Here is a 22,627-nt window from a genome sequence, read left to right as displayed (position 1 = left end):
GGAGGAAAGACTCCAAGATTTTAAGAGTGCAAGCTCTATAATTCTAAGATTCTAACAGAAGGATTTCACATTTTTCAGATTCCATCACCATATGATTCTAGACTGATAGTTCTCAAAACTTCAAGTCCCATGGCCCATCATGGCTCCCTAAAGCTGAGGGCCCTAGAGCTGATGGAGCACCAAGAGAGTGAAAGCGAGAAAAACAGCTAAAATCAAATACTAGCAAAGTTCCATTCTTTGAGTCAGAGATGGACCCCAGCAAGGGCCCAGGACCCCTCCTTTTGAGTGGGATGCTGAATTTCTGTCCCAGGTAGGTGGCAGAAATGCCCACACCTGGCCCTCCCGGTTTCCAGCAGGGCCAGTGCCCCAGCCGAGCGAAGCCTGCACATGGGCCACAGTGCCTACTAGCTGGTGGGCACAACAGTCCAGCTCAAAAGCCAAGTGGGGGCCCCAGTGACTCCATTTGGGAAGGGACTTATTTGGAGTGGAAGGTGTAGGACAAGGGATTTGCTGAGGAAACTACCCCAAGCCCACCTTCCCGTTCAGAGCCAGAGTCTTGACACTGGGCAACCATAGGGTCTTGCTACAAACCCCAGAGCCAGGTGCCTTCCCACGGACCCTTGGGATGCAGTGTCCGTGGCCACACAGCCCCTGCCCGATTCCAGCCTTTCCCATGAGGCCTTCAGCCTTTCCCATGAGGCCACTGCCTATGGGATCTGGGAGGCCAGGGAGGTGCCTCTGGATTGGTCAGAACTAGTGGTCAGTCTGGCCACGCTCTCTTCCGTGGACAAGGACTCCGGTGAGCGGGGGGACATGGACAGGGACTCCGGTGAGCGGAGGGCACATAGTTGAGTCCCTGAGGCTGACCCAGGGTCAGCCTGGCTGGGACACTCCCTAAGAGCCAGCCAGCCTCTTTAGTCTCCAGAGAAGAGTAATTACTGGTGGATGCTGCCCAGCCCCAAATCCTAATCATAGCTGCTATGTCTCGAGTGCCAACAGTGTACCAGGAAATACGCTTTTTTATACACATTGTCTTGCTTAACCCTCACACAGCTCTGTGAGCCAGGTACAATTATAATTCCCACACCGCGGACTAGGAGACTCAGAGATGGGCGCAGGGACCTTCTCAGGTCCCACAGTCAGCTAGTGGTCTCTGACCCCAGTACCTGCGCTCGTAAACACTGCGCTCTGCTGCTACCAGGGGCCCCCACTCAGCCCCACTCCCCATCAGACCCTTTGCCAATCAAAGCCCAGATCTCCAGGAGGCACTCTGTTCAGGGCACCTTTTCTTTGACCTTGGCCTCCTGGAACCTGGAGCCATGGGCAGTGCAAGTGAGCACTTGGACTCCCTCCTCCCCCTCCCAGGTGTCCACTCAAGCCTGGGCCGTGTAGGCCAGAGCTCCCAACCGGGGGGCCAGGGGGTCTGGCCGGGTTTCACAGAACCCTGTTTCCTTTGGTCGTGAACGTGGGTTTTCCTGACAATGCTGGGGGGGTCGGGAAGTGATGCAGCTGGGGTTCCCAGGGCTGTGGGTCAGACCTGGCTCTTCCAGACCCCCACTGCTGTGACCAAGGAAATCTCACCAGCTGTGTCCATGAGCAACCCTGACCCTGTTACTCCAATGCCTTTGTAGGAGTATTTTTAGCAGAACTTTTTTTCCCAAAATAAATGTGAATTGTAAAAATTATCACCTGGACTCATGGTTTGTGGTGTTTTTTTTCCACTGAGGTTCCCCAGGGAACAAATGGGTGCTCCTAAAAGTTCTCAGCAGGATCCTGAAGCATGACTAGGAGTTTTCCAGGGCTAAGAATGGAGTCAAGCCTAGGGCCGGGATTGGGGGTGGGGCAGGGATTTGGCCTGGGCTGGGGTTGGGTGTGGAACTGGAGCAATACTAAGAACACTCACTCATGTTTGGGATTTTGAGCTCTGCTGTCTGGGACCCCAGCCTTGGAATCACAACTCTGCCATCTGTTAGCTCTGTGTCCTTGGAGAGGTTGTATAACAGCGCTAAGCCTCATTTTCATGCCTGTAAAATAGGGCAATAATACCTAACACCTAGAGGGTAGATGAAGAGTAAATGAGATGGAGCATCGCAAGTCCTTCGCACTCAGAGATGTCGCTCTTAGTAACTTGCTGGGCAGAAAGCAAGATCCATGTCTGTCATACGCTCTGCAGGACAACGCCTGACCCATAGTAGATTCTCCATAAACATTTGTCAAATAAATGTTAGTTGAAGTTCCGCTAAAAAAAAGAAAAAGGCTGGGGGGATTCAGATTCAGAGGGTTCATGGTCAAATACATTGGGCAAATTCTGGACTTGAGCAAGATGACCAGATTTCTTTACTTCAGGATATTGCAGAGCCTTAAATATGCTAAAAGGGCATGTCCAAAAAGGTGTAATCAGGCCACCTGGGTGGCTCAGTCAGTTAAGCGTCTGACTCTTGGTTTTGGCTCAGGTTATGATCTCAGGGTCATGAGATCAAGCCTTGTGTCAGGCTCTGTGCTCAGTGGAGAATCCGCTAGATTCTCTCTCTCTCCCTCTGCCCCTCCCCCTGCTCGTTCAGTCTCTCTCTCTCTCTCTCTCTCTCTCTCGCAAATAAATCTTTAAAAAAGGGGGAGGTGTTATCATTTGCAGCATTTCCCATTCTAGAGAGAGCATCTCATGGGACCAGTGTCCTTGGGAGCAGACTTGGAGAAGCCAACCAGCGCTTAGGTAATGCTCTGGGGGTTAGAGGTAGAGCAGGGCTGAGGCTGAAGTCGGGCCTGGGAACAAGATAGGGTAGCAAGTCAGAGAGAATGGGATCTAGGAGGCTGTCTTTTGATTCATTCATTCAATACTTACTTATTCATTCATTCGGAAAGTACTGACTAGGGGCGCCTGGGTGGCTCAGTCGGTTAAGCGTCTGCCTTCGGCTCAGGTCATGATCCCAGGGTCCTGGGATCGAGGCCCACATCGGGCTCCTTGTTCTGCGGGAAGCCTGCTTCTCCCTCTCCCACTCCCCCTGCTTGTGTTCCCTCTCTCGCTATCTCTCTCTGTCAAATAAATAAATAAAATCTTAAAAAAAAAAAAAGTACTGACTATATTCCAACTACACAAAAGGTGCTGTATTAGATGCAATGGGGGCACAAAATGACCCACATGTGCAGCCCTCCCTGGAGAGCTTCTCAGGACATTTGTACCACCTCACTGCACATAAACTGGGCACCCACAGAGTGCCAGACATGAGGCTGGTGCCAGGAATGCTGTAGAGATTTACCCACGTGCCCTCACTTATGGACGTCCCCAGTCAATGGAGGAAACCAGTCGGTACTCAGGTCATTACAGCATGCCTAGGAGTTCTCCTGGAAGCCAGGGATAAAGCATTCCATGTAGAGGGAACATCAGATACAAAGGTATCAAGTCAAGATAGATATATTTTGTGAATTAACTATGTAAGTAATGCAAATATAAACATGACTACCATATTAAGCAATAATAAATGATTCTTTATACCAGTTTGTACATACAGACCTCAGGGTCGCCAGCTCCTATCAGGGGCTTAGGGGTACTGGGTGGAGGAGAATTTGAGAACCCCCAGTGAGGCCAGCTGGGTCACACAGCACCTGCGGGCACACAGCCCAGTTAGAACCCAGCATGCAAACTTAAGGCCTGCCTTAAACAGCCTGGGGCCTCCGACCCAATGCCAGAGACAGCTTCTGTCTGTCCTAGCCTAGTTCCTCTGAGAAGTCCGGATCCCCTTACTAGTTCACCTGCCCCAGTCCCTGGTCCACCCCGGGCTCCCCCTAGACTCTCCTGCCCATTCCGAGATCCAGCACAATCTCATGGGGGGTTGCTCCAGCTCAGAGACACTGACCCAGGTCTCCTGCCCCCTCCCCACCTCCCTCACCGAATCCTTGTTCCTCTCAACCCTCTTCTTTCCCACCCAGGGAGTAGCTGCAACCTGTCTTTGCCCCTCCTGACTCTAAATGGGCATCCACGGTCTCAGTCATTTCACACAGACAGAGACATCCCTGTGACAAAAGATGTCACCAAGGAGAAAAGAGAAACAGAGAAGGAGCTCCCCCCACCCAAGACTCTGACTAGGTTTGGCATCGTAGTCACAGAACCCCCTCCCCCCACACCAGGTGGGACTGTAGCAAGAGTCACCCCCACCCCCACCTCCTCCCCCAGTCCTCACCAATCCCATCAGATTAGTGTCTGCTTGGAACAGCCCTGCCTGAGAATCCCTGATGACTCAGCACGCGGAGTCCAGGGGCCAGTAACACGCGCCCCACTCACCATCACCCCCCCGCCCACTGCTGACACTTCCTCCCTGCTGCCCCCCAGAGGGCACAATGGTAAAGCTTGAGACTCTATTTGTATGGCTGCTCCTGCCATGCACCCCTCCCCCGCGCCCCACCAGTGATGGGGGGTCCTGAGGCAGCAAGAAATGTGCTGGAGCCTGCCCCAATCCCCTTGCCCCAGACCCCACCCCTACATACTCACCTACATGCATAAGACCCCCCTCTCAACCAGAGGCACCCATGTGTTTATACACACTCATTTTTGCCATCAGCTACAAACAGGCACACACCCACACATTCATGCACACATGCACACACACACACACACCCATAGCTCCAGGCTCATATTCAGACTCACCCCATACACATCAAGTCACATACACACAACACTCACCCCCACAGCATGACCACAGGGAACCCTCAGAATCCTTCCTCTGTGCCAGGCGTGGTTCTGAGTACTCTACATGTATCGTCCTGCTTAATCTTTTAAACCGCTGCTTCTCAAACTATCTGTGGTGAAAGACTAGGCTTGTTTTTGAGGGGTTTTGTTTGGTTTTGTTTTTAATTTCCAGTCTTTTGTGGATCAGTATATGGTCTGACTGCGAACTCAACATCCAAACTTGTTTGCACGCTGTAACATGAGAGCAGTCCCTGATCTCACACTGGGGTGCTATGGCAAATATCACGATGCCACAAATACTTCTGAAATTTCTGTGCCTGTCTTGTCATAGACCAGAGACAAACAGTCCTGGGGCAGGCACCAATCTTGTCTCTAACTTGAGTAGCAATCCCCTAAAGCATGCCAGAAAGTGGACAACGGGCATTATCCCCATTTGATAATAAGAAAACTGAGGTACAGTATTTTGAAGATTGCCCACAGTTACGCTGCTAGTAAGGACAGGAGCCAGGATGAGAACCCAGGTGGTCTGTCCCAAAACTGTGCTCTCATCTTCCTACACACTTGGGCACAGAGTTATACTCACATACACACCAGAAGACACACACCTGCAAATACACATATGGACAAGCACTCCAGACACAAACACGCATGTATTTATCCACTGCAGTAAACACACATGTATGCACACAGAAATACAGGTACAAACATACAGATGTGTCTATGCTAATTATTATGTCCCTGGGTGCTGGTACACTGCCTGGCACACAGTAGGTACTCAGAAAATATTCTGAATGAATCAATACCCCCGTGCCCAATACACATTCCTTCCATAAAGACCTATGAATATGAGTGCTTAGATTCTCATTCATGGAGGGACTAACGCCGCAGGTTAAGAGCAAAATCTTTGGGTTCAGGCAGAGGACAGTTCAAATCCTGTCTCTGCCACCAATGCTGGGTGACATGGGGAAGTTGCTTCTGCTCTCTGAGCCTCAACGTCATCATCTAGAAAATGGAGACTCATTATTTCCTGAACAAATATGCATTGACTGCTTACGAGTGGTGGGCAGTTCACCAGGCGCTGAGAATACAGCGATGAACAAAACAGACAAAAAGCCTTGTCCACGTGGAGTTCTCATTCTGGTGGGGGCAAACAGGCGCTTAAACAACTGAATACAAATATGTGGAGATGAAACCACGAGGAAAATTAGTGGGCGAAGGCTCTGGGGAGTTCTCAGGGCAGGGGGGCTGTGCTGTAATTTTAAAATAGAGGAGTGGGCACAGAAGAGTGCATAGTCTCTTTTTTTTTCTAATTTTATTTATTTGAGAGAAGGAGAGAGCACAGGAGTGGGGGGAAGGGCAGAGGCAGAGGGAAAAGCAACCTCCCTGCTGAGCAGGAAGCCCTACTCGGACCCGATCCCAGGACCACAAGATCACGACCTGAGCAGAAATCAGACGCTTAACCGACTGAGCCACCCAGGTGCCCCATCTAAGATTTCATTTTTAAAAAGATCAAGAACAGCCAAATCAATCAATGGTGGTAGAGGTCACAAGTGGTTATTTCCAGGAAGTGGACCAGGGAACTACAGGAAGGGCTGGAAACGTTGCACACCTTGATCTAGGTGGCAGTTACGCAGGTACAGACATAGGTTAAAAAAAAAAAAAATCATCAGGGCGCCTGGGTGGCTCAGCTGGTTAAGCATCTGCCTTCGGCTCAGGTCACGATCTCAGGATCCTGGGATAGAGTCCCGCATCAGGCTCCCTGCTCAGTGCAGAGCCTGCTTCTCCCCCTCCCTCTGCCATTCCCTCTGCTTGTGCTCTTCTGTCTATCTCTCTGTCAAATAAATAAATAAAATCTTTAAAAAAAAAATCCTCAATTTGCAAGAACGGGGTGGTGAGGGAAAGCCTCAGTGAGAAGGTGACAGGCGAGTAAACATCGATGGGAAGGCAGCAGTGAGTGGCTCACTGGAGAAAGAACTGTACAGGCAGAGGGGACAACGGGAGTAAAGGCCACGGACACCTGGCGGGTTCAAGGAGCAGCGAGGAGGCCAGGGAGGCTGAGGCGGAGAGAACAAGAGTGGGAAGAACCGGGGTCCTCTGCAGGCCATGATAAAGACTTCGGCTTTTCTTTGAATGAGATGAAAGCCCTGGGAGTGTTTGAGAACACAAGTGCTGTGATGTGACTTTTAAAAGGATCAGTCTGAGTGCTCTGTAGAACGATGTCTGGGAGTATATTCGTCAGGGCTCCTCCAGAGAAACAGAACCACTAGCATATATATTAAGAGATTTATTTCGAGGAATTGGCTTACATGATTTGGCTGGCAAATCCAGTCTGCAGGGAGGCTGGCAGGCTGGAACCTCTCGGGCAGGAGCCAATGCCGCATCCAGAGGCGGATGCCTTCTTCGTTGAGAGCCGTAGTTTTGCTCCTCAGGCCTTTCACTGACTGGATGAGGCCCACCCAGATTACCAACGGTCATCTCCTTTACTTAAAGTCCATTGATTGTAGATGTTAACCGCATCTACAAAATACCTTCGCAGCAACACCTAGATGAGCGTTTGAATAACCAAGTATCTACCCGGGTCACATTGACACAGAAAACTAACCATCACGGGGGGTGGGGGTGGAAGTGGGGAGACAGGGAATTGCTCTAATAACCCTGGAGGGAGAGGATGATGGCTCGGAAAAGGCAGGAAGAGCAGAGGTGGTGAGAAGGAATTGGATTCCGGACACAGTGTGAAGGTAAGCCAGCATGACTTGCAGGTGGAATGGATGTGAGAGAAAGTGGGGATCCAGGGGTCTGGCCTGAGCAACAACAAAGACAGAGCTGCCACTAAGTGAGATGGGCAGACTACAGGAAGAGCTGGTCTGGGATGAGACTGAGAGTTCCATTTTGGAGATGAGGTAGAGGTGCCTCCTAAACATCAAGCAGGCAGTTGGACGCATGAGTCTGGAGTCAGGGGAACAGTCAGGAGTAGAGATACAAGAAGTCCAGGGTTTGGTCAGACACAAAGGCAATGACCCAGGGGCCAAAGCTGTGCAGATAATGAGATACCACCACACACCTATTAAGAGGATGAAAAGACAAGCCGCAGACTAGAACATATTTGCAAACTAGGGACTAGTACCTAGAATGTATAAGGAATTCTCAAAACTCAATAATTTCTTAAAAAGTCCAATCAGGAGCCACTCTGGAAAACAGTATGGAGGTTCCTCAAAAAGTTGAAAATAGAGCTACCATACGATCCAGCAATTGCACTACTGGGTATTTACCCCAAAGATATAAAAGTAGGGATCCAAAAGGGTATGTGCACCCCAATGTTTATAGCAGCAATGTCCACAATAGCCAAACTGTGGAAAGAGCCAAGATGTCCATCGACAGATGAATGGATAAAGAAGATGTGGTATATATATACAATGGAATATTATGCAGCCATCAAAAGGAATGAGATCTTGCCATTTGCAACGACGTGGATGGAACTGGAGGGTATTATGCTGAGCGAAATAAGTCAATCAGAGAAAGACATGTATCATATGACCTCACTGATACGAGGAATCCTTAATTTCAGGAAACAAACTGAGGGTTGCTGGAGTGGGGGGTGGGGTGGGAGGGATGGGGTGACTGGGTGATAGACACTGGGGAGGGTATGTGCTCTGGTAAGCGCTGTGAATTGTGCAAGACTGTTGAATCTCAGATCTGTACCTCTGAAACAAATAATGCAATATATGTTAAGAAAAAAAAAAAGAAGATAGCAGGAGGGGAAGAATGAAGGGGGGGAGATTGGAGGGGTAAACGAACCATGAGAGACAATGGACTCTGAAAAACAAACTGAGCATTCTAGAGGGGCGGGGGTGGGAGGAGGGGTTAGCCTGGTGATAGGTATTAAAGAGGGCACGTTCTGCATGGAGCACTGGGCGTTATGCACAAACAATGAATCATGGAACACTACATCTAAAACTAACGATGTAAATGTATGGGAATTAACATAACAATAAAAAAAGGGGGGAAAAAAAGTCCAATCAGGAGGGGCGCCTGGGTGGCTCAGTCGTTAAGCGTCTGCCTTCGGCTCGGGTCATGATCCCAGGGTCCTGGGATCAAGCCCCGCGTCGGGCTCCCTGCTCTGCGGGAAGCCTGCTTCTCCCTCTCCCCCTCCCCCTGCTTGTGTTCCCTCTCTCGCTGTGTCTCTCTCTGTCAAATAAATAAATAAAAATCTTAAAAAAAAAAAAGTCCAATCAGGAAATGGGCAAAAGACATAAAGAGACATTTTATTGAAGAGGATATACAGATGGCAAAAAAGCACATTGAAAAGAAATTCAAGCACATTGAAAAGAAATTCAACCTCATTCATTATTAAGAAATAAGAATTACAAAAATAACGACAGTGACAATACTAAATGCTGGCACAAATGTGGGGAAACTGAAAAAAAAAATGCAGGAAACTGGATCACTCCTATATTGCTGATTGGATTATAAAACGGCACAGCCACTCTGAAAAACAGATTGACAAGTCTCTTAAAAACAAAACAAAACAAAAGCAAACAACTCCCATTCAACTCATTAGTTGCACTCCTGGGCATTCATCCCAGAGAAATAAAACTTCTGTTCACACAGTTACCTGTAAACAAAGGTTCAAAGCAGCCTTATTCGTAATAGCTTAAAATTGGAAACAAGCCAGATGTCTTTCATCAAATGAATGGTTAAATACACTGTGGCCCATCCATACCATGCAACCATTACTCTACAACAAAAAGAAAAAAGCTGTTGATACTTGCAACAACGTGAACAAATCTCCAAAGAAATATGCTGAGTGAAAAAAAAAATCCCCCCAAATTACATACTGCATGACTCCATACATATAATATTCTTGAAATGACAAAATTACAGAAATGGAAACCAGATTAGTGGTTGCTAGGAGTTAAGGAAGGGGTGGGGTTGGTAAGCAAGTGGACCCAGCCAGAAAAGGGCAAGAGGGATTCTTGCCCTGAGGAAAATGTTCTGTATCTTGACTCTCTACCAATGTCAATTACTTGCTTAGGCTATTGTACTATAGTTTTGCAAGATGTTTCCATTGAAAGAAACTGGGTGAAAGGTACATTGGTTATTTCCTTCAACTACACGTGAATCTATAATTACCTTCTGCCCCTCCCCCTGCTCGCTCTCGCTCGCTCGCTCTCTCAAATGTGAGTTAGGACTTCACAACCACTAGCATGCCTAGAGTTGAAAAGACTGGCAATGCTAAGTTTTTACAAAGATGTGGAGCAACATATTGCTGGTGGAATTGCAAAATATACAAATGCTTTGGAAAACTGCTTACCTAGATATTTACCAAGAGAAATGAAAGCATGTATTCACAAAATGACTTATACAGGAATGGTTTTTCCAAATAGCCTAAGTCTGGAAAGAACCCAAATGTCCATCAACAGGTAAATGGATAAGTAAATGTGATACAACCATACAATGGAATGCTACTCAGCAATAAAAAGGAACAACTATTGATACACACAAAGACATGGGTGAACCTCAAAAACATCATGCTGACGGGGGGAAAGCCAAACACAAAAGACTACACTGTATGATTCCATTTATATGAAATTCTAGAACAGGCAAAACGAATCCATTGTGACAAAAATAGATCAGCGGTTGCCTAGGGCTGGGTGCAGGGGAGGAGACTGACAGCAAAAGAAGTTTGGGGGATAATGGAAATTTTCCGAATCTTGATTATAGTGAGCATAAATATTTGTCAAAATCATGGCTAATGTGTGCATTTCATTTTATAAAAATTTATATAAATTGTGTAAATTAACACTCAGTAGGGTTGATTTTTAAAAGACAAAACACAAGCCCGTATTTTGCCTTATATGCAACAGACACAAATGTACTCTGGGCGCCAGGGTGGCTCAGTCCGTTAGGCAGCCCACTCTTGATTTTGGCTCAGGTGGTCAGATCGAGTCCCACCTCCCCTCCGGCTTAGCATAGAGTCAGCTTGAGAGTCTTCCTCTCCTTCTGCCCCTCCCCCTGCTCGCTCTCGCTCGCTCACTCTCGCTCTCAAATAAATAAAATCTTTTAAAGAAAGTACTCTGTCAGCTTGCTGTGCACGTTTCTAAATGCTCACGCTAAATTTCTGTACTTAACTCTTTCACCCCCTACGTAACAAAACGTTCAAAAACCGGCGGTGGTCCGCAGACCCCACACTTTGAAAAGCAATGCCTGTGCCACTTTGCCCAACGACTCGGCTTCTCTAGGAGACATCTCCGCAGCTCCACCTTCCGAATCTAGATCGGAAAGCCCGGAGGCGAGGAAGGGGGAGGCTCCAGAGGCAAGGAAGGGATAGGCTCCGGAGGGACAGAGCCCTGCGTCACTGGGTCTTGAACACGGGCTTGCGCTGCAGCCTCAGCACCCGGTAGGTGTTGAGGCCCGGCACGTCGAAGCCCGGGGAGAGCCCGTGGCCGTCCAACGGGTAGAAGTTGACGAGCTGCCCGTGCTGGGCCTCGAGGGAAAGCCAGGCGTCGCCGAGCGGCAGCGCGCACGGGAAGCGGCGCGCCACGTGCAGCTGGAAGACGCGGCCGCGCAGGTGGCGCAGCGCCAGCGTGCGGAAGGCGGGGGGCACCAGCGCCTCGACGCGCGGCCCGAACTGGCGCAGGCGCAGCTCGCCCGCCGGCCCGGGGCGCACCTCGTAGAAGGTCTGGTTGGCGAAGGTGAAGTAGCCGGCGAAGGGGCGCGCGCTGGGCGGCGGGGCGGGGCGGGGCTCGGCCTCCCGGAGGGCCGTCTCCACGGCGGGCAGGAGCACGTCGTAGGCCTGCGCCACCAGGTCGCGCCCGGGGGGCCGCGGCCCGGCCAGGAGCAGCACGAGGCCCAGGCGCAGCGGCGGCACCAGGGAGAAGGTGGCGGCGTAGCCGTCCAGGTCGCCGTCCTTGCGCACCACGCGGTAGCCCCGCTGCGCGTGGAACTCCCACGGTGTGCCCGTCTCGTTGGCGAAGTAGGCGCCCGAGCAGGCCAGCAGCGGCGCCAGCAGGGTCTTGGCCGCGTCGGGCCGCAGGAGCCGCTGGGGCCCGCTGCCCAGGAGCACCATGGCCAGCTTGGCCAGGTCGGCGGGGGTGGAGTACATCTGGCCGGACGGCCGGTACCAGCCCAGGTCGTAGAGCGGCGCGGGCCGCCCGCTGCCGTAGAAGCCAGCCGCCAGGCGGGCGCGCACGAGGGGCGTGAGGTCGAAGCCCGTGTCCTCCATCCCCAGCGGCTCCAGCACGTTCTCCGAGATCCAGCGTTGGTAGTCACCCTCAGCAGTGTGCGCTGCCAGGACATGGGCCAGAAGCGAGAAGGCCAGCGTGCTGTAATGGCACCTGGAGGAAGAAAGGTGCAAACTGGGATGTGGCCTTGGAGGAATTATCTGCACGCCCTAAAGAGCCCCACGCCACCAGTCTAAAATGCCACCAGAGTTTCACTGGACTGGGTGAGGTTGAGAAGGAACCTGCTTCACTGCATCCCAGATGGTCAGACTCGGCAGAGACTCCAGAGGTCAGTGAATCCAAGTCACTATCCTACATCTGGGAAGACTAAAGCCCAGAGAGGTGCAGAGAATTGCCCAGGGGTACACAGCAACTTGGGGAAGAGTTGGACTCGGCAGTGCACCTGGGAAAGTGGTACAACAAATCTTATTGGGTCTTTACACTTTAATATGATTTATTTTATCAAATGGGAGACTAGAGTCTTGGACTGTTGTGGGGCAAAAATGACAGGGAGCTTGTAGCTGAAGGATAACAAAGAGGAGGCAGGATTTCACCCCTCCCTTCTCCCAAACCCTCCTGCTCCCAGAGTGGGGGTTTGTTCAATGGCTACCCCAGCTATCCACTCCGTGTCTCATCAGCATTCCATTTATTTCCATTATGGCACTTGGCAAACTGTATTTCTTTTGTTTATCTGTTCACTGATGAAAATGTCCACTGTTCACTCAGAAGAATGTACACTTCCTGAGGAGCAGCCTGGTTACATTCGTTCCCTGCTGTATCTCAGTAGCTAGGTGCTGTATCTCAGCTGAGTAGATGCTCAGTAAAAGCTGACTTGATGAATTGACAGAATACAGGGTTCACACAGAACTGGATCTGGGCCCACCTTCCCCCCAGCCTGGCTGTGCCCCCCGTCTGGGCCTGTCCTCTCAGCTGTGGAATACGGGATGCATTCAGGGATCCCTGAAGTGTCCCCTGGCTCCAGCTATCTAGGATGAGGTGACACAGACTCTCTCCTAGGAGAGGTGTGTCACTTCGGGCGGTTCCTAATGTGGGTGGGGCATCAGACACACTCCTCACCTGGTTCCCGGGTCTGCCACCAGTACGTCATCCTTGAGTAGGCTCAGGGCCTCCTGGGTGCTGCCCCTCCACAGCAGCGAAGTCGAGCGGAGCCTTCTGGGCAGCCCTGGGGAGGAGCAGTGATCAGACCTGCTGGGCCAGCTGAGCATGGGATAGTGGGCCCCCGAGTGCGCTCCCTCCCCCACCTTCCATGAATTGAGAGATAAGAACCACAAAATCACTTAAAAAAAAAAAAAAAAAAAAAAAAAAAAAACCTCTAATCCTGTCTGTGTTATATTGGGCAAGTCACTTAACCTCTCTGAGCCCCAGTCCCCTCATCTGTAGCATGAAGGAAATAATTTCCTTTTAATTTGGCTCATGTGAGGATTAGTTGAGATAAAATGCTTAGCATGGTGCCTGGTCATAGTAACTGTTCAAAAAAATAATTGTTATCATCCACCATGGAAGTTTGATTCCACAAAAATCTTGAGGTCAGTACCCAAACAGGTTTTTTGGAATTGGCTCCTCTGCCCACTTGGAATTTTCTGTTTATTGGATGCAACAAGTATGGGAAGGGTCACAGGACTGGGATTCTTTACATCTTTCTACTCAGTAGTTTTCAAGCATCCCTTTTGTTTCAAGGACTGTTCTGGGACCTGGGGGTTCAGTAGTGAGCAAAATAAAGTCCTTGCCCACATGGGGTTTCCATTCTAGGGGAGGGGACAGATGATAAATAAATACTCATACTGTGGAGAAAAATAATTGCATGTAAGAAGGGAGGGATTATTATTTTATCCAAGGTGATCAGAGGAAGGCCTCAGAGAGAAGGTGACCTGTGAGCAGGTAAGAGCCGGAGAAGGTGAGGGGGAGAACCACGCAGCAGTGTGAGGAAAGAATGTCTCCCACAGAGGGAACAGCTAGTGCAAAGGCCCTGAGGCAGGACTGATTTGGCATGTTTGAGGACCAGTGAGGAACAGCCAGTGTGGCTGAAGAGAAGAGTGAGAAGGGGAAGACTTTTGGAGGTGAGAGATATTGGGGGTGTAGGCACCAGATGCCATAAGGTGCTGGACGGTGCTGGAAGGACTTGGCTTTTCTCTGAGTGGGATGTGACCACTGCAGGAGTTTTGAGCAGAAGAGTGATGTGATCTGATGTATATTTTATCAGGGTTGCTCAGGTTGCTGTTTGAAAACAGACTTTTGGGGGGCAGTGGCAGAAGCAAGGAAGCCTGTGAGGAGACTTGAAAAATCCATGTTTAATTGATGGTGGCTTAGACTCAGGTGCTAGCAGTGGAGACGGTGAGGAGTGGTTGGATTCTGGATATATTTTGAGTGAGGAGCCAACAGAATTTGCTACTGGAGAAGATGTGGAGGGTGTGGGGGATGGAGGTATCAGGGTGACTCAAAGGCTTTTGGCTTAAGCAACTGGGAGATGGAGTCTTGAGTCCTGGGTTTAAGTTCTTTTTTTTTTTTTTTAAGATTTTATTTATTTGACAGAGACACAGCGAGAGAGGGAACACAAGCAGGGGGAGTGGGAGAGGGAGAAGCAGGCTTCCTGCCGAGCAGGGAGCTGATGCAGGGCTTGATCCCAGGACCCTGGGATCATGACCTGAGCCGAAGGCAGATGCTTAACAACCGAGCCACCCAGGCGCCCCTGGGTTTAAGTCCTGACTCTGACACTTTTTTTTTTTTTTATAGAAGAGGGGGGAGGGGCAGAGGGAAAGGGAGAGAGAGAATCCTAAGCAGGCTCCACGCCCAGCACAGAGCCCGACATGGGGCTCGATCCCACAACTCTGAGATCATGACCTAAGCTGAAATCAAGAGTTGGATGCTTAACCTCTGAGCCACCCAGGCACCCCTTGACTCTGACGCTTCTTGCCGTATGGCCACAAACCATGTACTTTACCTCTCGGAGCCTCTACTTGCTCATCTTCACATGGGCTGAAGCACCCGCAGTGGCTTCCCTGTGAGGTGTTGGAAGGCTTAACTTGGAGAAGTGATGAAAAGCTCCAGGAATGAGAGCCAATCATAGTGATCACAGTGAGAGTCAATCATAAAAGACATTGAGAGCCTAAAACAGAGTTAATGCAGGCAGCTGGCCCTTGGGACTGTGGGAGAAGACATGTGGGATGTTTTAAAACTAACCAAGCACAGGGTGCTGGGTTCCCTGGGTATGGATAGAGAAGAATCCACAACACACCCCTAGAGGGAGCCCTGGAGTCAGAGTTACAACCTGGGTGGATTTAACAGGAGGCGGGAGGAGCCTAAGCTTCAAGGCTCCTCAGCTGCATGGCCCCTTCCAAGAACTGTATCTAATTTTGAATTTTTAATAATGTATTCTTAAAGAGGGGCCCCAGGATTATATCCACATGAGGCCCCGCTAAACCTAGGTCTAACCCTGGCTATAATAACCAAGGCTACATTGACAAGTACCTGCTGTGTGCCAGGTGCTCTATGCTCATTAGCTCATTTAATCCCCAATAATAATGTAAACCACAGTCATTTTACAGAGGAGAAAAATAGGGTTCAGAGAAGTTAAATGACTTGCTGAAGATTACACAGCTGGGAGAGGGCAGAGCTGGAATTTCAGCGCTCATGCCCTTAACCACTGGGCCGCTCTCCCTCAAGAAGACTGATCCTGTCCTACATGAGCTACTTCAGGAGGCTCCATCCTCTCGCTGAGCCTCGGGTACACCATCTGGGCTCGGAAGGGATAACCAGCCACGTCCATCGACTGAGACCTCAGACCTTTTGAAATGACGGAATGGCAGGTATGTGTATATTCATATAGTTTATATAAGTGTGTTATGTAATGTGTACATTATACTTTCTAACACATATACATTCATATACCTGTATGCACTATATGTGTGTATGTTATTTTATCCATTCATATGGTAACATCTAACATATGCTGTTTGAGCTTTTTTTCCCGCTTAAATTAACATTGTACCTTATTCTATCTAGGTACCTAAAGAACATTGTTGCCTTTTTCTCTGGGGCTGCATTTTATTTGATTATAGAGCCCTGTCCTAGTTCATTTGGCCAGTCCCCCATTTATGGATATTTAGGTGTTTCCATTTAGGCCTGGCTCGGGGAATGGGTGGTATGGCCAGGCTGGATGAGAACCTGCTGCTCAGTTCCCGCACCTGAAATGGTTTGGGTTGAGCTGGAAAAGTCCGGAGCTGCTCACCTGAGAGCTGGCTGGCCATCCTTCGGAGGGTGACCGGCGAAGGCCTTGGGGCTGGGCCCACCTCCTCCAGCCTGTCCATCAGGCTCTGTGCAGGGGCCGATGCCAGGCCCAGTGGGTTGTTGATGGTGAAGGTGCTGGCATACCGCTCCAGAGGGTCATCTAGGGAGGCCACGATGCCCTCCTCCCACAGCCGGTACAGCATGAGGACTGGAAAGATCTTGGAGATGCTGGAGATCCTGGACAGTATTAAGGGCACAATGATGCAGAGGACATGCAGTTGGCCCCACAACCCACCTCCACCCCCACACCCCAGTTCTAGGAAAGCACTGAGTCCACCCTTACCCAGTGTCTCAGATGGAAATTCACCAGCCTCTGTCAAACTGCCTCTGGGATGTTTGAGATATCACAGTGGTGGGTGGATACTCCTGAGCACCATCCCCACACCAGGCCTCACCCCAGGCCCTTCCCATTCTGGGACAGATGTGGGTTGGGATCATACCTCTTCCTCACACTGGCCAACTGGGCTTGGGCAAGTACTAGATCTTTCTGAGATTCAGTTTCATTGTCCATTTCACAGGTCGTAGAAAAGATTGAATGAGATTGGGCATGTAAAGTGCTTGGCAACGAACCAAGCAGGTAGGTAGTACGTGTTCAGTAAGTGATAGCAAATATAATTGTTGGCCCCATGTCTGGCGCATAACAGGTGCAGTGTGAATGGAACCTCTGACATCCTCACAGTATCTCTGGGAGTGAGCATGTTTACTTTGCATGGTCAGCTTTAAGGATCCCACAGGCAGCCCCGAGGAGGGGAGACTGGATGTGCAGCAGAGGGTCCCATGTTTCTTCCAAATGGACCACTGCTGCCAACTGACAGGGACCTGGGGCAAAGGCCCAGGAACTGGTTATAGTCCCTTTGTGGCAGATAGCAGGGGTGGGGCGGGGGGAATGGGACACAGGGAGCCTTTTCTAGTTAGGGAGATTTTGGGCTAAGGGCTCTCCAGAAGGGATTCCTTCCTGACCTATTATCCCTGTCGTCATGTGATGTTGGGCACTCTCTGGTCCTCTCTGGATCTCAGTCTCCTCATCTATAAAATTGTCAGGACTTAATAAAGGACCCTGGCAGCTTGGACCCCCAGTCATGATTATCTTGAGTCCCCCTACCTCCTAGGTCTCCCTTGTCCTCCCATCCCTGCCCCCCTCTAGAGGACTCTGGAGGTCACCCAGCTGACCGGTACATGGTGTACTCATTGGGGGGCCCAGAGGCTGGGTCTGAGCCATTCTTCTTCCCAAAGTTCCCAGTCCAGAGCACAGTGTCATTGTGGATGACAACTGCAGACATGGCAGCCAGGCCCGGGGCAGACAGCGCCTGATACAGGATCCGGTCCACCTCGGAGGAGAAGAGCAGGAGGCTCAGAGTACAGGCACAGAGACACCCTCTGCTCATTCTGCACGCCAGGCCCACTCCCACACCACCCCCTGCACACAGCAGCCCGGGCCCGGCTCCTCTCCCTTCTCTCCGCACTGTTGCTGGAGCCTCCAGACCTCCGGTTCTCAGACCCCCTGGGATGGGACCCCCACCCACTTGCAACCAGAGCAGCTCCACTAAATGTGTTTTCTGTGTAGGGCTTCCTCATAAGATTTTTGTTCAAAGAAACATTTCTTTGGCAAAATGTAAAAGGAGGGAAGGGTTAAACTACTGGTCTAGTTGAACCCTTGTCTGATGTCCTAGAACACGTCCAGCCCGGCCTGGTCTGGCCCTCTAATGTTGGAGAATTCACGATAGAGGACCCATAGACCCTCTTTGAACGTTGATTGAAAAGACATTGTTGGGGCGCCTGGGTGGCTCAGTCGTTAAGCGTCTGCCTTTGGCTCAAGTCATGATCCCAGGGTCCTGGGATCGAGCCCCGCACCGGGCTCCCTGCTCGGCGGGAGGCCTGCTTCTCCTTCTCCCTCTCCCATTCCCTCTGCTTGTGTTCCCTCTCTCGCTGTCTCTCTCTCTGTCAAATAAATAAAATCTTTAAAAAAAGAAAAGAAAAGACATTGTTTTCAATAATGAAATGCCGTGCCAGTGAGAACCCCTGTATCTGTTGGGACACTTGGCACGTGCCAGGCATCATATAATGTGATTCTCACTTAATCTTCATAACAAGTCAGTGCTCACTTCTCCCTATTTTACAGATGAGAAAAGTGAATTCATGAGACCCGAAGTGACTCGCCCAAGTGGTTAATGGTTCGTGGAGTCAGGATGAGAAGCCCAGGCGAACTCCGGCCCTAGCTCCTAATTCACGGCCCGCCCGCCCTGCCAAGTGACTTCACAGATCCGGAATTGAGTTCTCTCCACCTGTGGTTCCCGCCCCAGCGCTAGCTTCGCCCTGTGCGCCTCCGGGTCCTGCTCTGTCCACGGAGACTCACATCCCCGGCAAGAGGCCGCCATGTCCTAGGTGCCCACTAAGGGCGGCCATGGGTATCACTGCCGCTTTGTTTCATTTCCGTGACTGTGACCCTGGAGGCTCAGAGCACCACCTTGCTCCCTCTGCTTCACTGCAGGCAGCCATGGTGTCTCTCTGCGCGGCCCATGCCTTCTCTCGTGTGGACGGCCGTCCCTTCAGCTGTCCCGGACAGCAATTTCACATCCCCGCACCGCGTGATGTTTCATTTGTCTGTGTGTCTCCTGAAGTGAGTGACCGGGGCTGGGGTCTGACGGGCACAGACCAGCGCCGGCTGACAGCCCCCTCTAGTGTGGGCTGCCCTGCAGCGCTAACAGTTATGCTGTAGGGGGCGTGTGTTTAATGATACCACGCCGGCCTCTGGGGTAGGGCTCTGTCCTCCTCCCCTGCCTCTGGCCCCACCAGCCTGAATTTCTATGTAGTTCTCTGTGTGTGCCTCACCCTCACTCCGCTGCCCCTGGACCTGTGCATATGCCGGCCCCTCTCTGCAGAGCACACGCTTCACTCCCCCAAGCTCCCTTACTGTATAAACGCGTATCATCTGGGTATCTCCTACTTGTTCACATCTCAGTGTAGACAGCACTCCCTCCAGAAGCCTTGCCTGACCCCAAAGTCAGGTCTCTGTACCCCATAGTTCCCTAAACTTCTCCTACCCTCACTCTTACCCCTCAGTTATAGATGTTATTTGAATTGATTATTCTGTCACTTCCAGACTAGTAGCTTCTTTAGAGCAGGACAGGATCTTCTTCCTGCCATCTCCCTGGTGCCTAGCACAGAGTAGGTGCTCGAGAATTGTATGTTGAATGAATGAATGAATGAATGAATGAATGAATGAATACCACTGCTAGTGTCCAGAACGTGCCCTCCCCTTCATCACCCAGGCCTAGCCCATACACTGAGGTGCCTCTTGGGTCATCACTGACCTTTTCCAGGGCCTCCTTCAACACAGGGAGGGGGTGGGTCAGGGGCACAGGCTCCGGGTGCCGGGGACACATCCTCACAGGGGCAGAAGTCACCTCTGGTCCCAGGGAACCTGGAGGGAACATCACGCGGTGAGTGGGGGACAGAGATCAGGATAGGAGTCTAGGGGTCATCCTGGAAGAGATGGGAAGGTGGTAGCAAAGACCAGAGCCATGCCTCGGGGCCAGCCCTCCCAGCTGGCAACAGCCTCCCCAGAAGATAGCAGGGCACAGCGACCCACCATGGGCAGCAAGGGGCAAAAGGCAGAGTCTGCCTGGGAGAAGGGACAGTCCCATGCCTGCCACATGATGCTTGGCCTTCAAAATGCCAATCAGGCCACGGTTCCAGTGGTCAGCTCTTGTCTCTTGCTTCACCAGCTTCCTCCCTCCATGTAGTCAGCTGACTTAAAAAAGTTCTGGCTTCTTGGGGACAGGCTCAGCCATGGCTGTCTGTCTGTCTGTCTCTGTTTCTCTAGTTCTGATTCTATATTTGGGTGGAGAAGTAGACTTGGGCCTCACTTGGGCTTCAGGCCTAACCCATAAGGGACAGTGCCTTCTGTCAGCAGAGCGTTGTGTCTGGGATATCAGCTCTAAATCGCATTCTGCTTTGGTCCAGGTGTATGGCTTCCTGGGAACCTCGGGGGAGAAGGTGTGGGCCCTGGCAGGATGGGATTCAGGCTGAGAGATCATCACAGAGGCCCCAGACCTCCCCCTCATCCTCGAAGAACAGTCTAGAATATTCTTCCAGTTCCTCCCACCGCTTGAATCTGGCTGACTTTGTCAGGACGAATTGACGGAGCACCTTCCAAAATTAGGCCTTAAATCATTTGCTCCCTGGGACCACTGCCCCCTTGTGGATAAGCCTGGAATAGCAGCCTTGAGAGCGAGTGTGTGTAAGCAGGGACTTGCCCAGGCGACTTTGCCCTCTGCATTGAAAGAGCCCAGGTTAGACCAGCAGCAGAACTGCCAGCAAGCCCACAGAATCATGAGAAGGAATAAATCACTTTGCTCGAAGCCAGTAGGTTTGGGGGTGGCTTCTTACTCAGCATTCAGTAACCAATAGGGTCCCAAACAGAAAAATGACAAACCTTAGGGAAGATCTCTCAACAACTCCCTGCCATAGGTTTAATAATTGGAGTAGGGAGGGCTCAGCCAAAGCCTAAGCTTTGCTCAGCCTGGGACTCCAGGAGGGCTGGTGCCTCCAGCCCTGCATTAATAGGCACGTGCACAAAAAGTCACCTGGCAATCTTAAAATGCAGATTTGAGGGGCCCCTGGGTGGCTCAGTCAGTTAAGCATCCAACTCATGATCTCAGCCCAGGTCTTGATCTCAGGATCGTGGTGAGTTCAAGCCCCATGTTGGGCCCCATGCTGGGTATGGAGCCTACTTAAAAAAAAAAATGCAGATTTGATTCAGTAGCTACGGTGTGGAGCCAGAGCGTCCTCGTTTCTAACAGCCTCTCAGGTGGTGCCCACGCGAGGGAGAGGACTTAGATCACCGTGCTCAGCAGACCCAAGCAGGTCCATGAACTGTTTGTTTCCCATTTGTGACAAACGAAGGAGAAAATTTGAGAGCATGCATTTAGAAACTTCTATAGCAGTTTGATGGAGTAGTTTTGTGTTGAATCTTAAAACTTGGGCTTCTGTTTTATAATCCTTTTTTCCATCTAATTTCTCTCTCTCTTTTTTTCATTTAATTTCATTTGTATCTATTTATAGTAATGCTGGTCTGCTTCGGATTGGTAGTTTGACAGTTTCAGAAGCATGGCCCTGGAGGACAGGCTGACCCACCTACCTGGGGACTGTTTGCTTGAGGGACTAAGAAGCCCTTGATAAAGGAATTTATCCTAGAAAGAACAGGTTGGGGTGGGAAAGGAAAAAGCCAACAGGAAAATAAAAGGAGCCACTTCTGCAAAATAGCTCTGTGGGACTTTGGGAGCCCAGGCCACCTCATTGAGCCTTGAACATCTGTAACATGACAGGAATGGAGCGAGACATTCTCCCTAGCTTTAGCGGAGGCCTGAGATTCTGGATGATCCAGGATCCCAGCAGGTTGGAGGTCAGAGGGGTTGCTATAGCAACAGAAGGCCTGTGGACATTACCAGCAGGGGTGGCTCATTTGCCAAGCCTTGACCAGCCCCTGATGGAGAGGTTCCAAGAAATGGCAGCATCTGCCCATTTCTTGGACACCTCATTGTTCCTCCCCGGGTCTTAGATATAGCTGGGAGAGGATTTAGGGGGTGTGGGGCCTGGAGATCCTACCATGAGGGCCGAAGACCAGGCGAGAGAAACTCCATTTGCACATATTGGGGGACCCTGAGTTTTAGAGCCAGACTAGGTAGTTTAAGGAAACCCCAGTGGCATTGGGATCCGTGAGAGCCTCAAGACACAGAAGGGTCACACACTGGCCCAAAGATACACAGCTAGGGAGAGCTGGAGTCCGAATGAAGGCCAGAGCTTCTGAGTCTAAATCTTGTGGCCTTGCCCCTACACCTTCCAATCACAGCTCCCAGCCCACAGGACCCACAGGGGTGGGGAGCAACTCAAGGATGCTGGTGCACTCACTGGTCTTCAGCTTGGGGAGGTGGTACTGCCACAGGAAGCAGCCAGCCATAACCACAGAGAGCAGGAAGAAGAAGCTGCAGGAAGCTGGGAAGAGCCACTTCTTTTTCACTTTCGGCAGGCGGGGTGGCTGGCCCACCTGGAAGGGGAAGGACACAGGGCATGGCCCCATGGCGGTCAGCGGGACCCCTACCATGCCTTAGCTGCACCCAGACATCATGAGAGCCCACAGCTTGGGGGACATACCACACCTGTAAAACTAAGGTCCTTCCCGGTATGATCTCTTCAACAGCTGTGCCACATGTGCACCTCCGCACCCCTGGGCCTTTGCACAGCCTGTTTCCTCAGCCGGGCATGCCATCTCTCTCCTGTGTACTTAATAAAATACCTAAGACCAGCTGAAATGCTGCCTTCCCCAGCCGTCCTCATCCAGGTCCCCTCCACGGCACTTTGTACAAGCCTCCATCGTGGTACAAGTCCAACTCCCTAATAGGACTGTTGTTGGACTACTATG

The 22,627-nt window shown here is 50.8% G+C and overlaps 1 protein-coding gene across 1 annotated transcript; it reads right to left on the bottom strand.

Annotated features, from left to right (window-relative positions):
- Window positions 1–11,033: 11,033 nt before the first annotated feature.
- On the bottom strand, window positions 11,034–22,180 carry LACTBL1 (lactamase beta like 1). The gene is made up of 6 exons (XM_045895489.2): window positions 22,117–22,180; window positions 19,518–19,627; window positions 17,377–17,534; window positions 16,148–16,383; window positions 12,979–13,084; window positions 11,034–12,015 (listed from the first exon to the last, which is right to left on the bottom strand). The coding sequence occupies exons 1-6, from the start codon at window positions 22,163–22,165 to the stop codon at window positions 11,034–11,036; spliced, it is 1,641 nt and encodes a 546-aa protein (XP_045751445.1). The 5' UTR covers window positions 22,166–22,180.
- Between the last annotated feature and the right edge of the window lie 447 nt (window positions 22,181–22,627).

The sequence above is a fragment of the Mirounga angustirostris genome, unplaced genomic scaffold (genome assembly GCF_029215605.1).
Source record: "Mirounga angustirostris isolate CCGP_5_RB_7025 unplaced genomic scaffold, mMirAng1.0.hap1 SCAF_4, whole genome shotgun sequence".
Classification (NCBI taxonomy): Eukaryota; Metazoa; Chordata; class Mammalia; order Carnivora; family Phocidae; genus Mirounga; species Mirounga angustirostris.
This window is presented reverse-complemented; position numbering and strand designations above follow the sequence as displayed.

What these genes read in the sequence shown, in the direction of transcription:
- LACTBL1 (XM_045895489.2), bottom strand. Translation starts at nt 22,165, where the DNA reads ATGGCTGGCTGCTTCCTGTGGCAGTACCACCTCCCCAAGCTGAAGACC. An exon ending in CCTCCCCAAGCTGAAGACCA is followed by an intron (nt 19,628 to 22,116) that starts GTGAGTGCACCA and finishes TGTTCCCTCCAG; the next exon opens with GTTCCCTGGGACCAGAGGTG. An exon ending in AATGAGTACACCATGTACCG is followed by an intron (nt 16,384 to 17,376) that starts GTCAGCTGGGTG and finishes AATACTGTCCAG; the next exon opens with GATCTCCAGCATCTCCAAGA.